Below are 21205 nucleotides of genomic sequence, written 5' to 3' on the forward strand. Positions count from 1 at the left end.
GAGGGTAGGAAACAACAGAAAAAGTGAAAAACATGGAAGAAGTATTTTTCTGAAGTATTTTTTACATTTCAAGTTATCTTAAGGGGCTGGCCCCGTGGCTGAGTGGTTAAGTTCATGCGCTCTGCTTTGGCGGCCCAGGGTTTCGCCGGTTCGAATCCTGGGCACAGACATGGCACCACTCATCAAGCCATGCTGAGGTGGCGTCCCACATACCACAACTAGAAGGACCCACAACTAAAAATACACAGCTATGTACTGGGGGGGCTTTGGGGAGAAAAAGAAAAAAAAATAAAATCTTTAAAAAAAAGTTATCTTAACATAAAAGGGTTAGTTTTTTCAGCTACCATCACAACTTGACAAATTTTGGTTATCATTATTTTTGAAGAAATGAGTTCTTGTGGGCAAGGTCTGGAAATTTATCCTTTGCTGCACAAGCCACTGAAACCCAAATGCTTTCACATTATTGATTGTTATGTAAACTTTCTCATATTTTTTTAGCCAGGGATTTCAGAGAAAACGGTTTGTTTCCTCTGTTTTATGGCTTTCAATTCAAATGTCACTCTAGTTAAGTAAAACAAATGTTGTCTCTCTACCACTCAAAACTTCATGTTCTGTGCGAACTTGAGATTTCATGGTCTTATTCTCTGTCCTTGAATTTGGGACGAAAAAAAGGAAAAAAGAAAAAACCAAACACAACACAAAAAAGCAGGCAGAGGCACTTCAGTGCTGTGAGCAGTGGCTCAGGGCAGAGCACCCATTCTTTGCGGATCCGTGAGCCCGAGAGCAGGTCTGTGGGTCCTGCACACATTCTCTCCTTGAGGGCTGCGTCGGCGCAGTTCGGGTGCTCTCCCTCCTCCGCGTTTGGAAGGATGGGGAAAGCACAGCCAGAGGGGCTGTTAGCATCGCAAAAAAACTTGGGCGTATAATCAATCTACTGCAGACTCTTATTTTCTTAAACTAACAAACAGTGGCCCGTGGACACCACGAGACCAGGGTCAGCGTATAACTGAGTGAGAGCAGCATCGAGAGCCCAGGAAAGGACTGTTGTCAGCTCAGTGAGGTGCTTTGCTTACTTGAGTGGACTCGGAGTGTATTGAGTCATTAATATACATTCCCACAGTCACCAAAAATATTGAATGTCTAAGCATATAAGTGATCAAGATGCAATGCCATTAGATTATGCTAATAAATTTTAAATGTGAAGAAATACAAAAAAAGAGATCAAATCTAATACAAAATCTGAGGAACTCTGGCAAATGTCCCAATGTTATTAAATTTACAATTTTTAGTGCTAGACTCACCTTGTATAAGGTTCTTTCTGATTGGTGCATTAAAATTGTGCTAAAAAATGTTAACTATGGGGCTAGCCTGGTGGTGTAGTGGTTGGGTTCCCATGCTCTACTTTGGCAGCCCAGGCTTCATGGTTTTGGATCCTTGATACAGACCTATGCACCGTTCATCAAGCTGTGCTGTGGTGGTGTCCCACATACACAGATGTCAGCTCAGGGCCAATCTTCCTCAAGCAAAAAGAGGAAGAGCATCTAGAGTCTGGACCTGGCCTTGGGCAGCTGCTCCTGAACCCACCCCTGGCCAAGCATCTGAAACCAAGAGCCTCAACCCAGGGTCCCAGGGCCAATATGGATTTTGATAGTTAATTCTAACATTTAATAACTGGAAGATTACAGATGAAATTCCAGGGATCTAGCTTTTTCGGTACAAAATGAGAAGATCTGGCCCCGTGACAGTTCCTCAAGGCAACACTCTCCGGGGCTGAGCTGGAGCCGCTGTCTGGACGGAGCTTGTGTCCCCAGCTCGAGACAGTCCTCACTGCTCCCTAAGCTTCCCCCTGGCCCAGGCCCTCCCCTAATCTCTCTGGTCCTGACCCCTGGAGGCAACTGAGTCTGCAATCCTCCTTTAGCCCTGGGGAGCTTCACTTTGTCACCTGGGACGTGAGGACACAGCAGTGTCCAGCCTGGGCAGGCGGGTTAGAGGGACTGGGAATGCAGCCCTCAGAGCAGGGCTCGTCACGTGCCCCCCGACAGCAGCCAAGGAGGGGTCCGGGTGGGCGAGGCCTGGGACCAGGGGCTCTGGAAGTGTCCCCAAGGAATGCTATGTCCTCTGACTCCAAAGCTGCACCCTCACCTCCTGCTCGTCTCCCCTCCCTCGTGCATCCCTGCATCCAGGCATTTTGCAGACCCCTGGCCTGCTGGGGGCCATGACCCCAGGGTCAGCGCCAAGGGCACCAGCAACAGGCACCCATCCAACATGCCGCCTCCAGCAGCTCATGGAGCATAGTGCTGCTGTGAGGTGGCCACTGCCAGACCTTTCAGAGTGAGAAGCTGAGCCTCCAAAGGGACAAGGGACGTGTCACACAGGTCACACAGCTCACACAGACTTAGAAGGCTTAGAAGCTGGGTCTGCTGGTCTCTCTGCAAGGAGACAGGCCAGCCTCAGGTGACGACAATCAGGTGACCTAAGCACAGAGCTGTCTGCATGTGTCACGGTAGGGCTGGGGTAGTGGACAGGTGGGCTCAGCAACAAATGCCCAGAAGGGCAGAGTCCTGCAGGGCGAGGGCAGTGCCGTCTGGAGAGCAGAGGAAAGGCGCTCCTGCTGGAGGACCAGCTTGTGCAAAGGGCTGGAGGTGCTGCAGCGTGAGATACACAGCTTGGATGTGACAGAGGGGCACACTGGAAGGCACCGCTCTCATGGGTGGAAGCCCCGGACTCCCCCTCCTCCCGGCTTGGCCCCGGCCCTGGCAGCTGTGCCTCATCCATCTCTCTGTGTCTCCTCCTGCCGCCCTGAGGCCCAGCCCCGGAGCTGGCTCCTCACATCCTGCACTTCCCACATTGTCCTGTCTCAGCTCAGACACAGCAGATGGATTCCCTCCCAGGAAGCAATAATTAAGTTTCTCCTTACTGAAGGATACCCTCATGCCATGTCTTCAAAGTTTAAAAAAAAAATTGAAAAAAGATCCAGTGAGAGAAGGCCCCTCAGTTCCTGGTAATGAGGAGCCCTGGACCGGAAGGGAGAGAGGGCGGGGGTTACCTTGACCCCCATGCTGCCCTGGGTAATCCTTTCCTCTATCCAGGGTGTAACCAACATCACATGTTTCGGAGCCCCTTGTGCACCTGGCCTGGAGCCCTCCCAGAGCTCCCAGGCTGGAGAGGTCATCAGAGTGGGATCACAGCACTGGGGGCCCAGGGGAGGCCAGAGGGGGCTGCAGGAGTGCGTGGGGATCAAGAACGGCTTCATGGAGGAGGTGACGTCTTAGCTGGGGCTCCAAGCACGAGCCACCATCTAGCCAGGGCCTTGCACCCAGCAGGCACCAAATCCATCATGAGCGACTGAGTGAGGGAACGAATGAAGGGCATCCACCTAAGAGACAGCAGGAGGGGCAGCGGCCCACGCTGAGGCTGAGACCCAGGGCACCCTGGGGAACATGGGAGGGGCTGCCGGGGGGTGCCCACCGTGTCCCCTTTATGGCCATCCTGCCGCCACAGCAGCTGGGCTCTGGCCGCTGGGCAGCCCCTGTCTGCCCTCTGCTCTGGGATACTGCTTATCCTTCCCAGCCACACCTGCCTGTGTCACCTCCATGTCCCTGTGTGTAGTGTTCTAGCCTCCTGGGGGTTTGTGAAGAGGGGGAGGTGAGTGTGCAGACCAAGGCTGAGGACGGCAGGGAGAGGGTAGTGGGGATCCTGAGGCGGTGGACACAAGGGGTGGGACGCACCCGCAGACGGGATGGGGGGATCCCTGCCCGGGGGCTGAGGATCCTGCTGGTGGGGGCTCCCTCACCCAGAGGGGCTGTGTGGAGAGGAGGCGGTCGTGGGGCAAGGGCTGAACTCCTTTGGGGACACACTGACTTCGAAAAGCTCGGGGACACCCAGACAGAGAAGTCTAGGGGGAGCTGGACATGGGGGTGAAGGTACGACAGAGGGTCAGGGTGGGAGCTTGAGACCCAGACAAGGCGGGACAGAGGGCAGTGGGGGGGCTGGAGAACACTGTCCAGCACGTTCACTAACTGGGGTCGTTGTGTTGATTTCACAGCCTCCTGGTGCCTAACACAGCTGGGTCCGGGGATTCTATTCAGTAAATGTGTACTGACTTCACCCAAATTCGTCTGTTTCTACTTTAAATCAGAGACTAGAATAGAATTTGCTGAACTCAGGTTAATTAGCTAGAAAGATGAAACCAAGGATTACAAACAAAAGGAAAATACAGACTAAGGGGAAAACTAAGAATCCACACTAATAGCTAAGACTCTCAAACATGCAGCCCACCGTGGCCTCAGGGCCTTTGCACTTGCTGGTCTTGCAGCCTGGAACACTCTACCCTCTGCATTGCTTGTTCCCTAAACACCTTCGGGAATTTGCTCAAACATCCTTCTTGACTTTATTTTTCTCCATGGTGCATATTACCTCCTGACTTTATGTATATTTACTTATTTTTTCTCTGTCTCTCCCAGTAGGCTGTGAGCTGTATGAGATTGGAGACCCCTGCCTGCTTCACCCCCTGCTGTGCCCCGTGTCTGGAGCGGGCCCAGCAAGCAGGAGGGTGTCAGTGATGTGCTCTGGGCGAGTGAACACTGCAGACCACAGACAAGCAGGTTTGTGGGCGTGCTAAGCCTCGTTCGCTCACTCGCTGTTTATGGAGCCCGCTCTGTGCCCTGCCCTGACTTAGGCTGGAGGCATGAGGGCAGTGAAAGAGATGAGAAGACAAACTCTGCTGCCCATGTGGAGCCGACATCGTGGAGGGCGACAGAGTGAGCAGAGCACAGCAGGTCAGAGGGCAGAAGTGCTACAGAGGAAAAGCAGGGCTGGGGGACCAGGAGGCAGGGGGTTGGGGGACCGTGGTGGGAGGAGCCGAGAGGTGGAGGGCCCCTGTGAGCAGTTTTCTTCTGGGTGGGGAGACTCAGGGAGGGGTGCTGATCCGAGGGCTGGGTCTTGAGTGCTGTGAAGGGAATGAAGGGGGTGATGGTAGGGAGGCTGGGGCGAGGAGACTGTCGCTACAGATGTGATACGGGCTCAGCACAAGGTTGACATAAGGGAAGCCATATTGTATAAAAGAAACCATGCTGTAACTTGAAATGCCCTCTGAGTCACTAGGCTAGACAAGCTCTGCAGATTCTGTGGCCCCTCCCACCTGCTTTAAGATGACGACTCTGTTCTTTTGAGTTCCTTAGGAATGTGATGACCTCGGGGCAGAGAGCCTGTGCTGATAGCTATCATCAACGACAGCTGAAAGATCAGGGTAGAGGGCAGCTGCTCCATTCTCTGATGCAGATCCAGTAAAACAAAGGACTGTCAGGAGCTGGGACCAGATGTCTGCCCCACCCAGAGACCAGCCATCTCCCCGGCCCCATATATAAGTGGCCTGTAGTCTTTGTTCTGCGAGATGGTTCTTTTGGACATGAGTCGGCCATCTTCCCTCTTGCTAGCAAGCTGTAATAAAGTCCTTTCTCTCCTACCACCTTGCCTCCTGACTATTGGCATGGTTTGTGGTGAGCAGATGACCTCCCTTTGGGCAGTAACATTTTGGCGACCCAGGTGAGACCCTTAGGTCCCGCTCATGGCCAGTCGACCTTGGATGGGCAACCCATTGGCTAAGTCCCTAGCAGCCACCGAGACTCTTTGTCTAGTGGAACTGCCCTTCCTGCTTTCCTGGGCCAACGGCAGCTGCCTCCTAATGCTGATTGTGGTACAGAGAGAAATGGCTCCGTCTGGTGAGTTGACGAGCTCAATCTGGAATGGGTAAGTCGCCTCCACGACGCTCGTGAACTCTCTTCCCCTCCATCTGGGGTCCTTCTGTTTACAGCAGGGCCATCTGGGATCCAATAGGACCATCTGGGCTCGCACTTGGAGTGGGAAGAGTTGTAGGACTTTATACCCTAAATCTGGGAACTAGTTTGCTGGTATCTGGGTTTTGGTGTGTGTCTATGTCTATGTTGGTAAATAGCTTAAAATTGACTGTTTGGGGACTGACTTTCTCGGCGATCATAATCTTTAGAAATTACCTTGTTTGTTGCGGCCATTCAGGATAATTTAAAGTTACAGTGACCATTTTGGGCTCTTTTTGAGCGTTTAAACCAAGAAACAAGTCTTTATAGAGTCAAAGGCTCCACCCCTGGGAGCCCCCACTCTGGTTTCCGGGCCTGATCACCCCGGCGACCCTGAGTAGGATGCCCTCTCTTGGCGGTTAACTCATTGAGTATTTTAGGTACCTACTGAGTCAGTGATGAGGATGGCAGACCTGTAATTTCTTCTGTAAACTGTCCTGCCGGGCTATGTGCCCCAGCGTGGGAACTGTCGTGTGACCCTTATCTTGATAACCCTTGGGAAGAGGCCATGAGGGTGAGGCCTGATCCCCTCTTTTCCCTGCTTTGTCTGTCTTGTTTGTCACCTCCTCTCTTATCACCAAGTCAAGGTTAAGTTCAGGCTGGACCTGGGCTGAACCTGGACCTTCTGTACTTAACTCTCAGCCCCGGCACTGGGAGCCCCAGCCCCGAGCCAGCTCCAGGCCTTTGCCTCCTGTTTCCTTGGCTACCCTTGTGCTGGCTCAGGGACAAAATGCCTCGGCTGAGTGGGACTTGACCAAATCTTAAAACTTTTGACATCTGCAGTCGGGCTCTGCACCCTTCTCTGGCCGCTGTCAGTCAGACGCCAGTTTTACTGCCATGGGAAGCGCCCCAAGCATCCCCGGAGACTCACCCCTTGGGTGCATTTTAACTAGTTAGAAATGCTTTCAGTTGGATGGTTTATGCCCCAGAAACTCCATCTGGGAGAAAACTCGAGCGGTTTCTCTGTGCTGTTGTGATGTAGTTAATTTCCAGGACTGAAGAAAAAAAGGAGGGAAAGGAAAAAACCATCATAAGAGCATCCTTGCCAAAAATCTAGTATCTTGAGTGTCTTCTCCACAAATATTGGTAAAAAGGTACCTGATTCATGGCAGTAACACTTTTTTTTTTTTAAAGATTTTTTATTTTTACTTTTCCTCCCCAAAGCCCCCCCCCCAGTACGTAGTTGTATATTTTTAGTTGTGGGTCCTTCTAGGTGTGGCACGTGGGATGCCGCCTCAGCGTGGCCTGATGAGTGGCGCCATGTCCGCGCTCAGGAGCCCGCTATTCCAGGTACAGGAAAAGCAGTTGCTGCTAAGCCCTGAAGTAGAAGCAGAACAAATATTAATGTCGCCCAACTCCCTTATAAAGCTTCAGACAGACAGGCACGTGACTCGGCGTTTGTTGTCAGCAAGACTATGAAGATACGCTTATGTCCGACGACTCATCCGTCAGTTGTCGGCAGCTGGAGATGCTTCCAGCCAACTGCGCATCTTTCCCAGTGTCATGTTTGAAACAGGGGCAGCTTCTGCCTTCCTGCTCCTCTTCACCGTGGACTTCCCCTGCTCTTCTATCTCGCTTCTCCCCAGGGGTCCCTCCTCTCTCCCCGGACTCTGCTTCTCTCCCCGCAGTGAGACCCGAGGGGGCCCGGGGATGAGGAACGCTTTTCAAGCACCTGCCACGGAGCTGTGACGTGACGGCGAGGGCTGATCTAGGAGAGGCCAAGGGTGTGGCGAGCAGGAGCAGGCAGGCGCAGCACGTGCGCCCTGACGGGGCCGCCTCAGGGAGCCCGGAAGCACGGGCCTCTCCCCCGCTTCCAGAGAGGAAACTCCTTTGCCGGGATGTGCCCGTGGAAGGCAGCACGCGCAATCACAGGGCCTAGGGTCTGCTCGGCTGTGACTCCACCAGGACTGAGCCTGGAGAAGCTTCCATCTAAGTCCCCTTTCTCTGAGCAGGACACCCCGCTCCTCCCTGTGACCATCTCGGAACAAGCCCCCTCCACCCCTTGGCCCTCATCTGGCTCCCCTGTCTGGCCGTGCTCTCGCAGATCACGCCCGCGGGGCCTCGGCGAGCTCAGGCCCCCAGATGACAAACCTGATAATGGTGGATGGAATCTGAACCCATTGCTCCCCAGGGGCCCCAAGGCCCTCGATGGCTCCAGAGCCCCTGCGGCAGCACCTACCCCAGAACTCCAGACCCCTCTCTGTGCTCCTCACGCACCGGGCACCTTTCAAAGTCCCCTTCACTGAGGACCCTCGAGCCTGGACGTGGAGCGCAGCTTTGAGCTCCCCACTGGCTTCTGATCTGATGGACCAGCTGGATCCTCCTAAGGGCCTGTGTCTTAATCCATCTGAACTGATGGTGATTTTCCGAGAGGAGGCTGGCCTGACTCCCTCCCTCCCAGCACTGCTGTGTTCTGAGCGTAGACTTCAGCCTGGATTTCCTCATCTCTAAATGGGTCTAAAACTCTTAGCCCTTGCCATGCCTGTCTCCAAGAGCTGTGGCATTTGTGCGACACATTGGGAGTGGCAGCACTTTCTAAATGGTGACTGATAAACGACCATGGGAGCTGGATGGGGTTCCGGTGTCAGGGGAGTCCTGCCAGGCAGGTGGCATCGGAGTGAAGCAGCCTCATTGGTTTCATCTTGGACACGTGTACTGTGCAGGAAATACACATACAAATGTTTCCTCCTATTTTTCTTAATTAAACATGTATTCCTCTTTGTCCCTCTTTAGATGGAGGTGAAGGTACAGAGATACCTGACTTTCCTGTGAACTGTCAGAAAAGCAACAGCACAAGCACCACGGTAAATGGTAACTGATGTTCCGGCTCACTGTCAGAGAGACAGCAGGGAGTGGTGGGGCCTGTGGCCAACTGGAGGGAGCAGCTCTCGTGAAGGGAGACACTTCTCATCTCCTGCTGATTCTGCCATGTGGCAACACGCCTTGTCTTCAGGACAAGCAGCATATCGGATTTTTATACAAAATCTTCCTATTTTTAAACGTTGGCAACACATAAACATTGTTTCAAAGCACTGAGTGAACCAAATAAAACACATCTGTGGGCTGGGTCCAGCTTCTCTAAGTTTCTGATGTACTCAAACTCCTTCTGCTGTCAGCTTGGGAAACTGAGGCACAGAGTTGTTAAGTGACCCAACTGAGGCCACAGAATTTGGAAGCTATAAAACCCTGTCTTTAATTCCACGAGAGGTGCCAGAACTTAGTTTTATTTTCAGCCGGAAGAATATATCTTGTGCGTTTGTGTCTGTGCGTCTCTGTGTGTACATGCATGTGCCCGTGTGTGCGCAGGCAGGGGTGAAGAGGTGGTAAACAGGCACTTCTTTCTTTGAAAGTCTGCTTCTTGCCCGGATTGGGCACGTGCCCGGGTTAGGAACTGTTTATTTCTCTCGAAGAGGGGGCTGGGACCCGTTTCTCTTCTCGTGATATTTAGGAGCTGTTTTCAGCTTTTCTTTGGCATTTAGGGGGTCCTGGGGGTCCCTGAGTCCCAGATTAGCAGCTGGGGCCCTTGACGCTAGAAGCGCTCTTCAGAGGCAACTTGTTACCTCTGGGTTTCAGAGAGGGGCCTGGAGCCGGGGAGGTAGGAGGAGGTGGGAGAGGGACTGGGGCCACCCCTGGGCGGGAGGAGGACCGCTGGGCTCCGGGCCTGACTCGGGCACGCCCTCTTGGGGCTCCCAGCAGGCAGGCCACCTCCCTCTCTGAGGCTCAGCTTCCATCTGTGAACCGCCGGGCCACCCATCCCCAGGCTGCCCACCTGGCACAGCCCTCGAGGCCTTGCAGGGCCCCTGCCCCCTCGCCGGGACCTGGAGGGGGCACCCCACCTGGGGCCGTGGGCTCATCATCCCACAGCAGCACCTGCAGCCCCTGCCCCGCAGGCCTCACGGCCCCGGGTGTGCGCCCTGGGCGCGGGAGCACGGCAGCCTCTGGGAGTGTGCTCTGGGATTTGCGAAATGAATACAATTAACTGAATGCCCAGCTCACACCATCTTCCAGCCTCTTCCTCCCACGAAGGCCCCCAGACGCCAAGCTCAGAGCAACTTGTGATTCTGGAACCCGTCAGTTATATCGGACCTCCGGGACCGCACCTGCCATTGCCCCCGCCTGGCCGCCAGCGACCCTGCCCATCCTAGACTGTCCCTCCTCTGTGCGGCCCTGTCACCCCATCTGTGAGCTCCCACAGCACCTCACACACCCCTGGCCAGACCCCACAGACCGAGCATTCCTTGGGCGCAGGGCCCCCAGCCACCTGTCCTGGGCAGTTGGAGGACCGAGGTGGCCCCAGCCCCCTGCCCTGGGCAATGGGAAGACTGAGGTGGTCCCAGCCCCCTGCCCTGGGCAATGGGAAGACTGAGGTGGTCCCAGCCCCCTGCCCTGGGCAGTGGGAGGACTGAGGCGGCCCCAGCCCCCTGCCCTTGGCAGTGGGAGGACTGAGGCGGCCCCAGCCCCCTGCCCTTGGCAGTGGGAGGACTGAGGCGGCCCCAGCCCCCTGCCCTTGGCAGTGGGAGGACTGAGGTGGCCCCAGCCCCCTGCCCTTGGCAGTGGGAAGAATGAGGTGTCCCTCAGCCCCCAGTCCCGGGCAATGGGAGGACTGAGGTGGGCCCATGTGGCCCCTGGGCGGAGAAGGCTGCAGGGTGGCACTTACTCCCCCTCTTACGGTGGCTTCTGCACACCTGTCCTTTACCTGGACTTGGATCTCATCAGAGAGCTCTCTGTGAGGCCACGCAGCTGCCCTGCCATGGGGTCCAGGGCCTTGACCGCCACTCTCAGCCTGGTCAGGCCTTTCACCCGGCCATGCATGTTTATGGCAAAGTCGCACTGTGACGAGAGCCGGAGTGATGCCTGGGACAGAGGAACATTCTTCAGGGAGAGCTCCAGGGCCCAGTACCCTCGGAAGGGCAGAGCCGGGCAGGAGCCCCCAACCCCCAACAGCTGCCTGCCTGACCTTAAAAGCTGCTGCCTCCCCGCCCTGCTCAGGGCCTGTCACCCCAGGGTGGGCAGCCCAGTCACCCCCGCACAGTGCAGCATGCCCCCCTGAGTTTCACGATGGTCACAGGTGCACTTGGAAAATGTGAGCCAACCCACACGAGCTGGCATTCTCCGGCAGGACTTCTCAGAGCCTTTAATTGCAGACGTGGGTTATGAATCACTAAGGGGACGCCAGGCTTGGTGGTAGTTCCTGCAGAGCCCCCCTGATATGGGGTGTCTATGAATAGGTCACACTGCCTGAGTACCACAGGAGCAGTCTGGGGAAGCCCCCGGCACTGGGGACAGGACCCTGGCCCCACCGGGTGGGGGGGGTGTGCATCCGTCCTACTAGAGAAGCATTAGGCAGCCTCCAGGACAACCCATGCCCGTGCCTGCCCCCCACCCATCGCCCCCCACACTGTCCATGGATAAGGCGAGAAGAAACCTCCCAGAACCAGCCCCACTCGCGTCCCGCGTGACCTGGGGTTGCAGCCTGGAGTCAGCGCCCCGTCCCGTTTCCCCACTGGCTCGCCGGGTGACCCAGGCAGTCCCTGCCCATGGATGGGCTCGGTTAACACAGGAGGATTAGGAAGTTCTCTCCAGCACCTTCCAGCCTTGAGATCTGGGAGGGGCCGGGTCCCCCTAAGGAGGGCTAACGGGAGGGGAGCGCAGCCTATGGGAGGAAACCCCCAGCTGCCAGCCATCGCCTCAGAAAGGGGTCAGAAGCTAACAGAGCAGGGACCCCGACCAAGACCCCGGAACATAATGGCACTTTTGTGACTTCCTCGCAAGGCCGTCATCTTGCTGCCTTCTGTTAGGAGGGTCGCCCACTGAGGCCCTCTGTGTTGGTCAGCAGGAACGTGCTGGAAACAAAAGGGCTGCGGACGGGCCAGGATGCTACGAGAGGGATGGCTGGGAGCCCACATTCCTGGACCCCAGCAGGACGGAGAGTCAAGGAAGGATGCTGGGGTGTGGAGAACATGGTGGCAGCGACTGGAAGAAGGAGCCCCGATCAGCCTTGAGAGGGGCAGAAAGGGACCAGGACCAGCCTGGGCGTCAAGGTGCAGACCTTGAGCAGAGACGCTGGCCGGGGATGGAGGGTGGGGGCTTACCTCATGGTGCCACTCCTGGATGTCCAGGATGTCCCACTTGGTGATGGACCACGGAAGGTCAGGCCTGGCACGGCATTGCCAAAAGAGAAAGGGTTCTGGTTGCTGATGATCCTGGCGATGTCAACGGGCACCTGTGGGGGAGGGGCCAGGCCCCATGACCACCAGGGTCTCACTGCCAGGAGTGCCCCCGAAGCCCTGGGCACCAGCTGTACCGCCTCTCCACTGCCTGGGACGTTCCTGTCTCCTCCATGCAGTGGGAGCCGTGCCCAGTTCTTCCCTGACAGAGACGGCACCACACAGGTGCGGGAGGTGCGATGAAAGAGCCACCAATCAAACAAAAGACAGAAGCAGTCCCTCCCCACCCGTCCTTCTTGGCCATGAACTATGTCCACCCTCCCACCCTGTCCTTCTTGGCCGTGAACTATGTCCACCGTCCCACTCTGTCCTTCTTGGGCCCTCAACTATGTCCACCCTCCTACCTCATCCTTCTCAGACCCTGAACAATGTCCACCCTCCCACCCTGTCCTTCTTGGCTGTGAAGGATGTCCACCCTCCCACCCCGTCCTTGGGCTGCGGGCTGGGTCCACCTTGGCCGAGAGTTGTCCCATTCCTCACGTGACGCCTGGAGCGCTGGGAGGCCGGCAGCCCCTGGCAGCACAGCGCCCCCTGCCTGCAGCGCTGCTCTGCTCCTCTCTCCATCTAGCAGGGGGTCCCTGCTCACATGGGATGGGCATGCGTGGGACTCATGGTCTCCTTCAACCAGGTTGACTGAGTGCCTACTAGAGGCCACCGGGAGGCGACGCAGCCCGAGGGAAGCAGACTCGGAGCCAGGCTGCCTGCGCGGACTCCCGGTTCCCTCACTGACCAGCCGCGTGGCACTGGGCAGACGCCTCAGCGTTCTCGAGTTCATTTCCTCACCGGTGATATGGAGACGGCCCTGGCAGCTACCTCACGGGGAGGGTAGGAAGAGCAAATGAATTAACGCACAGAGAGCACTCAGCAGAGACATACTGTGCACATGTTCGCTCCTGTCCCGGGCCGGGGCTGCTGTAGGCGTCCGAAGACGCGGGCTTCGCTCAGGAGCTGCACCACATGACACGGGAGGGGACAGGTGCACGAGGCGTGGGAACGTGCAGATGTCACTCAGTAGCTGTGCCACACAGCACTGGGAGGGGACAGGTGCACGAGGTGTGGGAACATGCGGGTGTCGCTCAGTAGCTGTGCCACACAGCACTGGGAGGGGACAGGTGCTCGAGGTGTGGGAAGACGCGGGCATCGCTCAGGAGCTGCGCCACACAGCTCTGGGAGGGGACAGGTGCACGAGGCGTGGGAAGACGTGGGCATCGCTCAGGAGCTGCACCACACGGCACTGGGAGGGGACAGGTGCCCGTAAGGGAGACTAACGGAGACGCTGCGCTCTGGAGCAGGACTGCAGGCAGGCCCTCCGGGAGGGGAAGCCGAGCCCCGCGGACATGCAGGCTCAGCAGATGCAGGGGAATGGAGCAGGCACAGCGTCCTAGCAGTGGCTCCCCAAGGTCTTCCTGAACCAGAACTCAGAGCCCCAGACCTGCCAAGAGGCTGCCCAGACAGCGGGATGGGAGGGGCTGGAGAGGGCCCCGCCTCAGCTGGGTCCCCATCCTTGTCCGAGTGATGGGGGCACGGATCCTCACCGCCTGGGGCAGCAGCACCTCCACCTCCAGAGATCCTAGAAAAAGGGCTTCCGGGCTCAGGCCAGCGGGGGGTAGGGCCATGTGCTGGGTCGGGTGTTTCAGGAAGGGACCCTTCCAAGGAAGGAGGCTCCTGCCGAGGCCAGCTCAGAATCACATGGCCAGAAGGCACCCACAGGGTGTCCGGCATGATGCTTCTCTGCCGGGAGCTGCCTGGCTTTGTGGGTGGCTCACCCCACAGGGATCTGGCCACCGTCCTCCCTTCCCTCTGGACATCCCAGCCTGGTCTTCCGAGCCCATAGACCTGTCTGATCCAGATGCTCCAGGTGAGCACTGCAGGGACTTCGGGGCAGTGATGGGGGACTGTTCTTCTCTAGGCTGGACAGCCCTCACAGGATAGGTCTCCAGACCCTCCCAACTCCAAATCTAGCTTGTCAATCTCTCTGACTGAGCAGAGTATAGGGATGAATGCAGGAGGCAGGTAGAATCTGATTAGAGCAGATCTTATGTCCTCCTTCACTCTGAACTCTATATTCCTAATAATCTGGCCAAAGACTAAGTTTACTGGCTTCTTCATAGGACTCTTGACTCATGCTGAATCCAGGCTACTAGAACCCTTTTCACAAGTGCTTGTGCTGAGCCCAATTCCTGATTCCTATGCCTTGTGACCTGGGCTAACACCTGGCACATAGTAGGCTCAATAAGTATTCGTTCCCTTCCTTCCCTCTGTCCTTCTCACTGCTCAGCCTCCTCCTGCCAGTCCTGGCCCCTTCCTCGGCCTTGGGGGCTGCTTCTTGGACAGATGGAACTGGAAGCTTCTGACCAGAATCACGTATCCTTTGTGGACATGTGGGCTTCAGGCTAAGCCCCCACCTCCTTGGGCTCAAGGAGATGCCTTTCAGACAGAGCTGGTGGCGCAGCCTCTCCATCTGCCAAGGGGCACCAGGGCCTTCTCCCAGCCCATCTGCCAACCTGCCAGACGGGGAATGCAGAGAAGGAGGTGGCCCAGCAAGGTGAGACCCAGCAGGAGTGATGGCCGGGAGGGAAACGCACGGCTGGGCGCCCTTCTAGCTGAATTTCCAGCCAGTTGCTGTTTCAGCCACCCGGGCACCCAGGAGGAGAAAAATGAGGCAGTTCCTAAAGCCACAATCCTTTCTTTAGAGAGAGAGAAAAGCGGGGCCACCCTGGTCCTTCCTTTTCCTCTCCAGGACGTCTGTCTGAAGCCTGCTGTATGTCACAGGACAGACTTTATCATTCCAATGCTTTCCTGTCTTTATAAAATCGACAGGCAGAACCAGGGCATCCACCCCCGCGAGGCAAAAGGACTCTGTGGTTTAACTGTGGTACTTGAGAGACACTGCAACTGCAGGAAAGGGAGTAAGCCAGCGAGCTCAGTGTCAGATCAGAGGCCCACGCCAGCTCCCCTGGGGCACTGTGTTTAGATGAGCCCAACTCGGGGGAGCTCGTGGACTGCATTCAGGGGGCCCGATTCCCAACGAGGAACGGGATGACCAGGTTCTTAAAGGTGCTTGTCCACAGCTTGTTACACAAAACAAACGCTCTTCCTAGAGCCCGGGTTTCCAGCATAGCCTTGAGCACAAAGCGGCCCCCGAGATGCTCTGCAAGTCACCGCAGGCAAAGGGTGTCAGGGAGAATCCGTGCGCCTGAGACCTTCTCCAGAGGCGGAAGCCACCTCCCATCTGTTTTCCAGAGGTCTGAAGCTGTACCCACACCCTGGGAAAGATGGGAAACCACCAGACTCGGAAACACCAACTTCCACCTGCTCAGAGTCAGTGCCCCCAACACGGGGCAGGAAGGTGCTCCTGAGTTGAGGACACCCCTAACTCAGCCTTCTAGCATCTCTGCCAACCCAGAGAAGAAATTAGGGACTATTCCTCCCTGGGGAGAAGGGTCTCAGGGGTTAACTGCACCTCCGGTGGAGCAAAAGACATTAGTGGACGACCCAGGCTTTCTTTATCTCCTGGAAACACAAATCCAGGTCTGAAACACTGTTGGTGTCTGACTACGCACGCTTACAGCAGCTAAGCCAGCACACGGCTCTGGAAACACACTGCAGTCCACAGTGTGTCAGAGCTGGTGGCATTGCTTCTCTTCTATCTGAACAAATGGCTAGGAGCCTGACGTTGGCTGTCCCAGGTTGAGTCCTGGAACTGCTATGCAGTGGCCATGGGCCACCAGCCGGCTCCTTAGGCCCCTCATCTGCAAACAGGGACAGCAGCAAAATGCACGAGGGTGCCAAGGACCAGAGGAGGGGAGTGTAAAGCGCCCCGTGCAGAGTCCACCATCACAGCCACTGCCACCATCGTGCACTGGGTGTCCCCGGGGCGGGGACCTGGAGACCTGCCCCTTAAGGAGCAGCTGGCGAGACTCAGTGTGGGTAGGAGCAGCCTGAGGGGTGTGGGTGCCCCCAGCCGGCAGGGCCTCCCAGGCAGGGGTGACAGGCAAGGGCTGTGCACGCAGAGGGCAGGAACAGGACCCTCAGAAAGGGTGGTTCTCAGGAGCAGAGCCCAAACCCCCTAAACAGGGCGTCCTCCCCGTCACCGGGGCCCAACTCACCAGTGCGCCCATCACCAGAGGGCCCTGTGTCCAGGGCGGATTTGGAAAGCACTGCCTGCAGTGGAGCTCACGCCTGCTGCCTGAGACACGATGACGAGCTCGCTGGTCCTAGTGTCCACAGCTTGCACAACCCCCAACACGGCGTCGTTGCTGACGGTGAGCCCCCACACCAGCTCGCGCCCCTTCACCACCGCAACGCTCCCTTTGCTGATGGAGAAGAAGAGGCTGGACTGAGGCTGGGGACCACCCACGGCGGTGATCTGGAATGGGGAGAAACAGCAGTGTCTGTCAGTCCCCCCTCTCCCGAGTTCCCCCGGCTGGCCCGGACCTCCTCCTCAGAGGGCGAGGGCACCAATGCCCCAGAGCATTCCGTCTCAGCCCTTTCTGACGCCCCAGGCGGGCGTGCCTGGAGCCACGGCGGAGCGGGCAGTGGACAGCATTGCTGATGGCGGGCCGTGGGTTGGGGTGGGGCAAGCATGTGGCCTTTGGCGCCTACCTGCATCATGGCCCCGATAACCAGCATCACTTTCCTGGGTATCAACCTAGATGCAAGAAAGAGCTGGGTGTGGGGACATGAGAGAAAGAGGACCGTTGTGTTCCAAGTTCACACAGCCAGGCATAACTGACATCCAACATTTTCAGGGAGAGAGAAACATGGTGTGTGGACATCACTCCTCTGTGGTAAGTGACCTGCAAGGGTCTGGGGTTCGGGCCAACTCTGGGGGAGCCTGAGTGGCACCCATAGGATCTCATCCCACCCAGGGCCCAAGGATCCACGGTTCTCGGGGGGGGGGCGTGTTTCATTGTTTGTGAATGTCACCTGGGAAGCCTGAGAAATGCACATTCTCCAGCCCATCCCAGACCTGCAGAACCAGGCGGGGCCCTGTACTCTACCAAGTCGAGGGCTCTGGAAGAGAGGGAAGGGGCGGGACTTCTCCCCCAAGACAGACCAGTCAGCTCTGTCCCCGAGATGCTCTCCTCTGACCCATGGGAGGACTCACACCAACCTGACAGTCTGGGAGGCTGCTCGGATCTTCAGGCCCATGAAGGTGCAGTATTTGGCCAGGAAAGGCTGCTTGGGAAAGTCCAGCACAGGGACACATGCCTTGACCGTCTTCCCAATCTCCACCTACATCGTCGGTGACAGAGACTCAGGGGTGGCCTTTGAATGACCAATTCCACCACCTGTGGCACCCTGAGACCTTCAGAGAAAGCATTACCAACCTCAGACCCACAGCCCTGGGAATCGGGCAAATGTCACCTGAGTTGACCTCCAGACTATCAGCCAATCAACAAACGAAAGTCCATTAAGTGCCTACTGTATACAAGGTCCTTGGGGATACTTAGATGCATAAATCACGCTCCCCACTCTTAAAGAACAATCTAGGAAGAGAGAGAAGCCACAGCTTAGAACGGCAGCAGGCATACAATAGGAGTTCAATAAGTGCGCAATGACTGAATAGCTCATACCTGGCAGCATATAATACACACAGTAAGAACTTTAGGAAATGGGAGTCAGAAATGCTTAGTGACAAAACAGAAGTCAGTTCTGCAAATGACCAGTGGAACTAAGATCATGGAGGAATATCTGAGGCTGTGTAAGAGAACACTGGCTTTCTAAGTGGTCCCCATTCTCTCCCCTCAGGAACACAGGAAGCTGACAGCTGTCATCTGCAGGCCTAGCCGCAGTTACTCGGGTACTGGGAGTAAGAAAAATCCCCTATTTACGTTAAAGAAAAACCTAGATCTACTATGTATTCATTTTGCAAAAGCACTTGGCATTAGTGAGTTTCACTGATTTGCAACTGAAATTCCTGAGAATCTAAAACATACACACTGGGGAGAAAAATTCCTATTGAGCAAGATGTGCGCCTGCCTGGTTAGCAACCCACACCAGCTGGAGGACAGGGGCTCCTCAGTCAGGGCTAACGTGGGGACAGCTTCAAGGGGGACTTACAGCCGAGCTTGGCTGATGTGGACTGGAGTGAAGAAGTCCAACCTCACAGGTTGTTCTGCATTGTGCACACAGGACCACCCGGTGAGAGAGAGCAGCACCAGCTCGCGGCAACTTGAAGGCGGTGGGGGATGCAGAAACCAGGAGAAAGAGCGGAGGACACAGGGAAAATATCTCCCACAGCCACTTCATCTTCCTGGTTTCTACGAATCAGCAGAGGGAGCCATATCAGGAAGCTGACCCGGACCCTTGTCCACCACGGGGACCTATGGCTCCTGGATGTCCAAGACGGACACAGCAGCCTTTGCCGGGGCCAGGAAGGCTGGGCACACGTCATGGATCATGATGGTCGACGGGCCCAGGAGCAGAGGGCACACCTGCGAGGACGGAGGTGGACTCGGTTATGTAGCTGCTCCACCCATGGCATGCCACCTCCCAGAGACCTCTGGGCCAGGTCTTGGGGTAGTAGACAAGGAAAATCCAGGCAGGGGGCACAGGAAGGACCTGGCCACAGGCCTCACCGTCAAAGAGGGGCCATCTGGTAGACACACTCCTATGACAAAACAGGCGGCCTTCCCCAGCGCCCTGGAAGAGCCAGCAGGTGTGTCCACTTTACTGATGGACAGCTGAGGCTCCAAGAGGCTGATGGGCAGGCCACACACACAGGCAGCAGAGACGGAGGACCAGACTCCCAGTGACCTGCCCAGCAACAGGATGGTGCAGAAGGTGTCCCCCTGACCCAAAGATGGCTGGATCATTCCAGAGAGAGCAGGTCGGGGGAGCAAGTGACAAATGGGCCTGAATGGGAGAGGGAGGAAGAGAGAAAGAGACAGTGAAGGGTGGAACCATGTCTTATAAAATGTAAACGTCACAAACAGGGAAGATTTGGGGACGGACGAGCCCTCTCCCCCAACCCTGTCACGAAATCCACCTGCCTACTGAGCATCGGGACAAACGTCTTGAAGCTGATCCCCAAGGGGACACCACCCCACCAGCCAGCCAGGCTCTTGAGATCCCGGACCCCTGTCCCATCCCTGGCCCTGCCAATGGCCAGTTCCAACGGGAACAGAGCAGTCACAGGGACACCTCCACAGGTCCTGGCCACCACCGCCGGCTCCGAACAACAAACTTGGACAAACCTGGAGCAGATGGAGAAGGGAAGGCGGGGCAGGGCTTGGCTTGCCGAGCCTTGACCCAGCGACGGTGCCCCAGCCTGAGCCAGCGCAGGGGCCCTGCTCTGTGTCCTGTGGAGGGCAGCTGAGCCAGGCCCAGGGCCCTCTCCTCCCAGAAGATGGGCCACACTTGCCACTCCAGGCCATGGCCCTGAAACATGCCAAGTGTGGAAGGAGCCCACGAAACCCAAGGAAGTGAAACTCTGCAGCAGCTTCTACTGGCTCTGGGCAGACATGTAAGGCTCTCACCTCCCCGCCCCCATGTCAGCTTCTGTGCAGCTCAAGTCTCCCACCTCAACTCACAGTGGGGGCCCTCTCCCGGGGCCAGAGCCCCTGGCACGCACACCCAGCCCTGCCCAGGGAAGGGGGGCCCACCCCCGAGCACCCACTCTGCTCTGTGCTCTCACAGTACCACACCCAGGCCTGCTTTCCCTGGAGAGGAAATAAAGACCACCAGGTGAAACCTTGCCCAGAGCCACACAGCGGGCGGGGAGAGCACAGAGGGCCTCCTGGAGGAGCCGCAGCTCCATACAGGCCCCGAAGGGCAGGCACAGCCCAAGGAGCTGGCCCAGCAGGGGGCAGGCCCCCAGCGGCGGCCCCTGTGTGAGCAGGGCTGCTCGCTCAGCTCTGCCCACCAGCTCAGAGCCGCTGGAGGCCCCCTCCACCGCCTTCCTGGGGCCCCCAGCCCATCCCACCCACACTGGGGCAGAGGGGGTCAGGGCTTCACGCTGGGTGCACGCACCGCAGCCAGACCCAGGCAAAGGTGCGGGCCAGCAAGGCCGGGGTCAGGCGGCATCTGAGGGCTGTTTCTCTCACCCTGACAGTACCCAGTCAACAGACAGCCCCCTCCGGAGTTTACCCAAACCGTCGGCTCACCAGGCCACAGCGCCCCGCCCAGACACGGCTGCCTCGGCGAACTCCAAGCCCAGCCTCCGAGAGCCACAGAACCCGGTCATCTCGGGAGGCCCAGCAATGCGCTCTGTTTCGGGTCCCGAGGGCTCTGATGTTACACCAGGGCTCCAGGCTCTCTCAGGCTCCCAAGAGCCCCTCAGAGGGTAGGCAGTGGGCCTGTCACTCTGTTACCAGCCACCCCGTCCCTCCCGGGGCAAAGGCCACAAGCTGCCGAGGGGGTCTGGCGATGTCTGGGACCTCCGGACTTGCTCTGCAGGCTCAGCCTTCCACCCGCACCGTGCAGGCTGATGCCGGCGCAGCCTCCCCCGGCGCACGGCACGGGCAGCCCCGGGCAGCAGGGCAGGAGCGGGCTGCCCCGGACACGGCCCGGCGGCGGTGACAAGCCAGGCCTTCCGACACCTACCGGCGACAAGGGCCGGGGCGCACGAAATTCAGCCGGCGGGGGTCAGGAACCACCTCCCTCTCGCCGCCCTGCGGCTCCCCCGACCCCCGCTGGCCCGCCCCTCCGCCCGGCCCAGCCAGCCCGGCCTGAGGGCTCCGGAGGGCAGGACACGTGCGGCCTCCGTGTCCGCGCCAGCTCGGCGCTCAGCGGGGAGCGCGGGCCCGGGCGCGGCGGCAGGCAGCGGCGGAGCGCGGAGCGGGGAGCGGGGCGTGTGCCTGAGACCTCGGGCCCCGCCGCCCAGGCCGAGTCGAGAGCATCCGTGCCGCCTGCGCGGTCCCCTCCGCCGGGGATTCTGGAGGCGCGCGGAGCGGGGGCGGGGGCGCCGCGGCGGTCACAGGATCCGCTCCCCCCGCCCAAGCCAGACCCCGCGGGAGGAGGAGCCTGGCCGCAGAGCCGCAGAGCCGGACGAGCCGGCTACGGCTGGGTTAGGGTGACTATCACGGTCAGGGTTAGGGTTAGGGTGCGGTTAGGGTGAGAGCGAGGCGTAGGGGTTGGGGTTGGGACTGGGGTTGGGGTTGGGACTGGAGTTGGGGCTAGGGCGAGGGGTAGGGATAG

General features: G+C 57.8%; 1 protein-coding gene across 1 annotated transcript; it reads right to left on the reverse strand.

The window, feature by feature from the left end:
* Positions 1–6987: 6987 nt before the first annotated feature.
* LOC111773132 (uncharacterized) lies at positions 6988–20785 on the reverse strand. Its single transcript, XM_070264336.1, has 10 exons — positions 20612–20785; positions 19060–19263; positions 18646–18922; positions 18128–18501; positions 17395–17553; positions 17178–17299; positions 16667–16712; positions 16171–16430; positions 11927–12057; positions 6988–7152 (listed from the first exon to the last, which is right to left on the reverse strand). The coding sequence occupies exons 2-4, from the start codon at positions 19068–19070 to the stop codon at positions 18391–18393; spliced, it is 399 nt and encodes a 132-aa protein (XP_070120437.1). The 5' UTR covers positions 19071–19263; positions 20612–20785; the 3' UTR covers positions 6988–7152; positions 11927–12057; positions 16171–16430; positions 16667–16712; positions 17178–17299; positions 17395–17553; positions 18128–18390.
* Between the last annotated feature and the right edge of the window lie 420 nt (positions 20786–21205).

This window comes from Equus caballus, chromosome 4 (genome assembly GCF_041296265.1).
Source record: "Equus caballus isolate H_3958 breed thoroughbred chromosome 4, TB-T2T, whole genome shotgun sequence".
NCBI classification, from domain to species: Eukaryota; Metazoa; Chordata; class Mammalia; order Perissodactyla; family Equidae; genus Equus; species Equus caballus.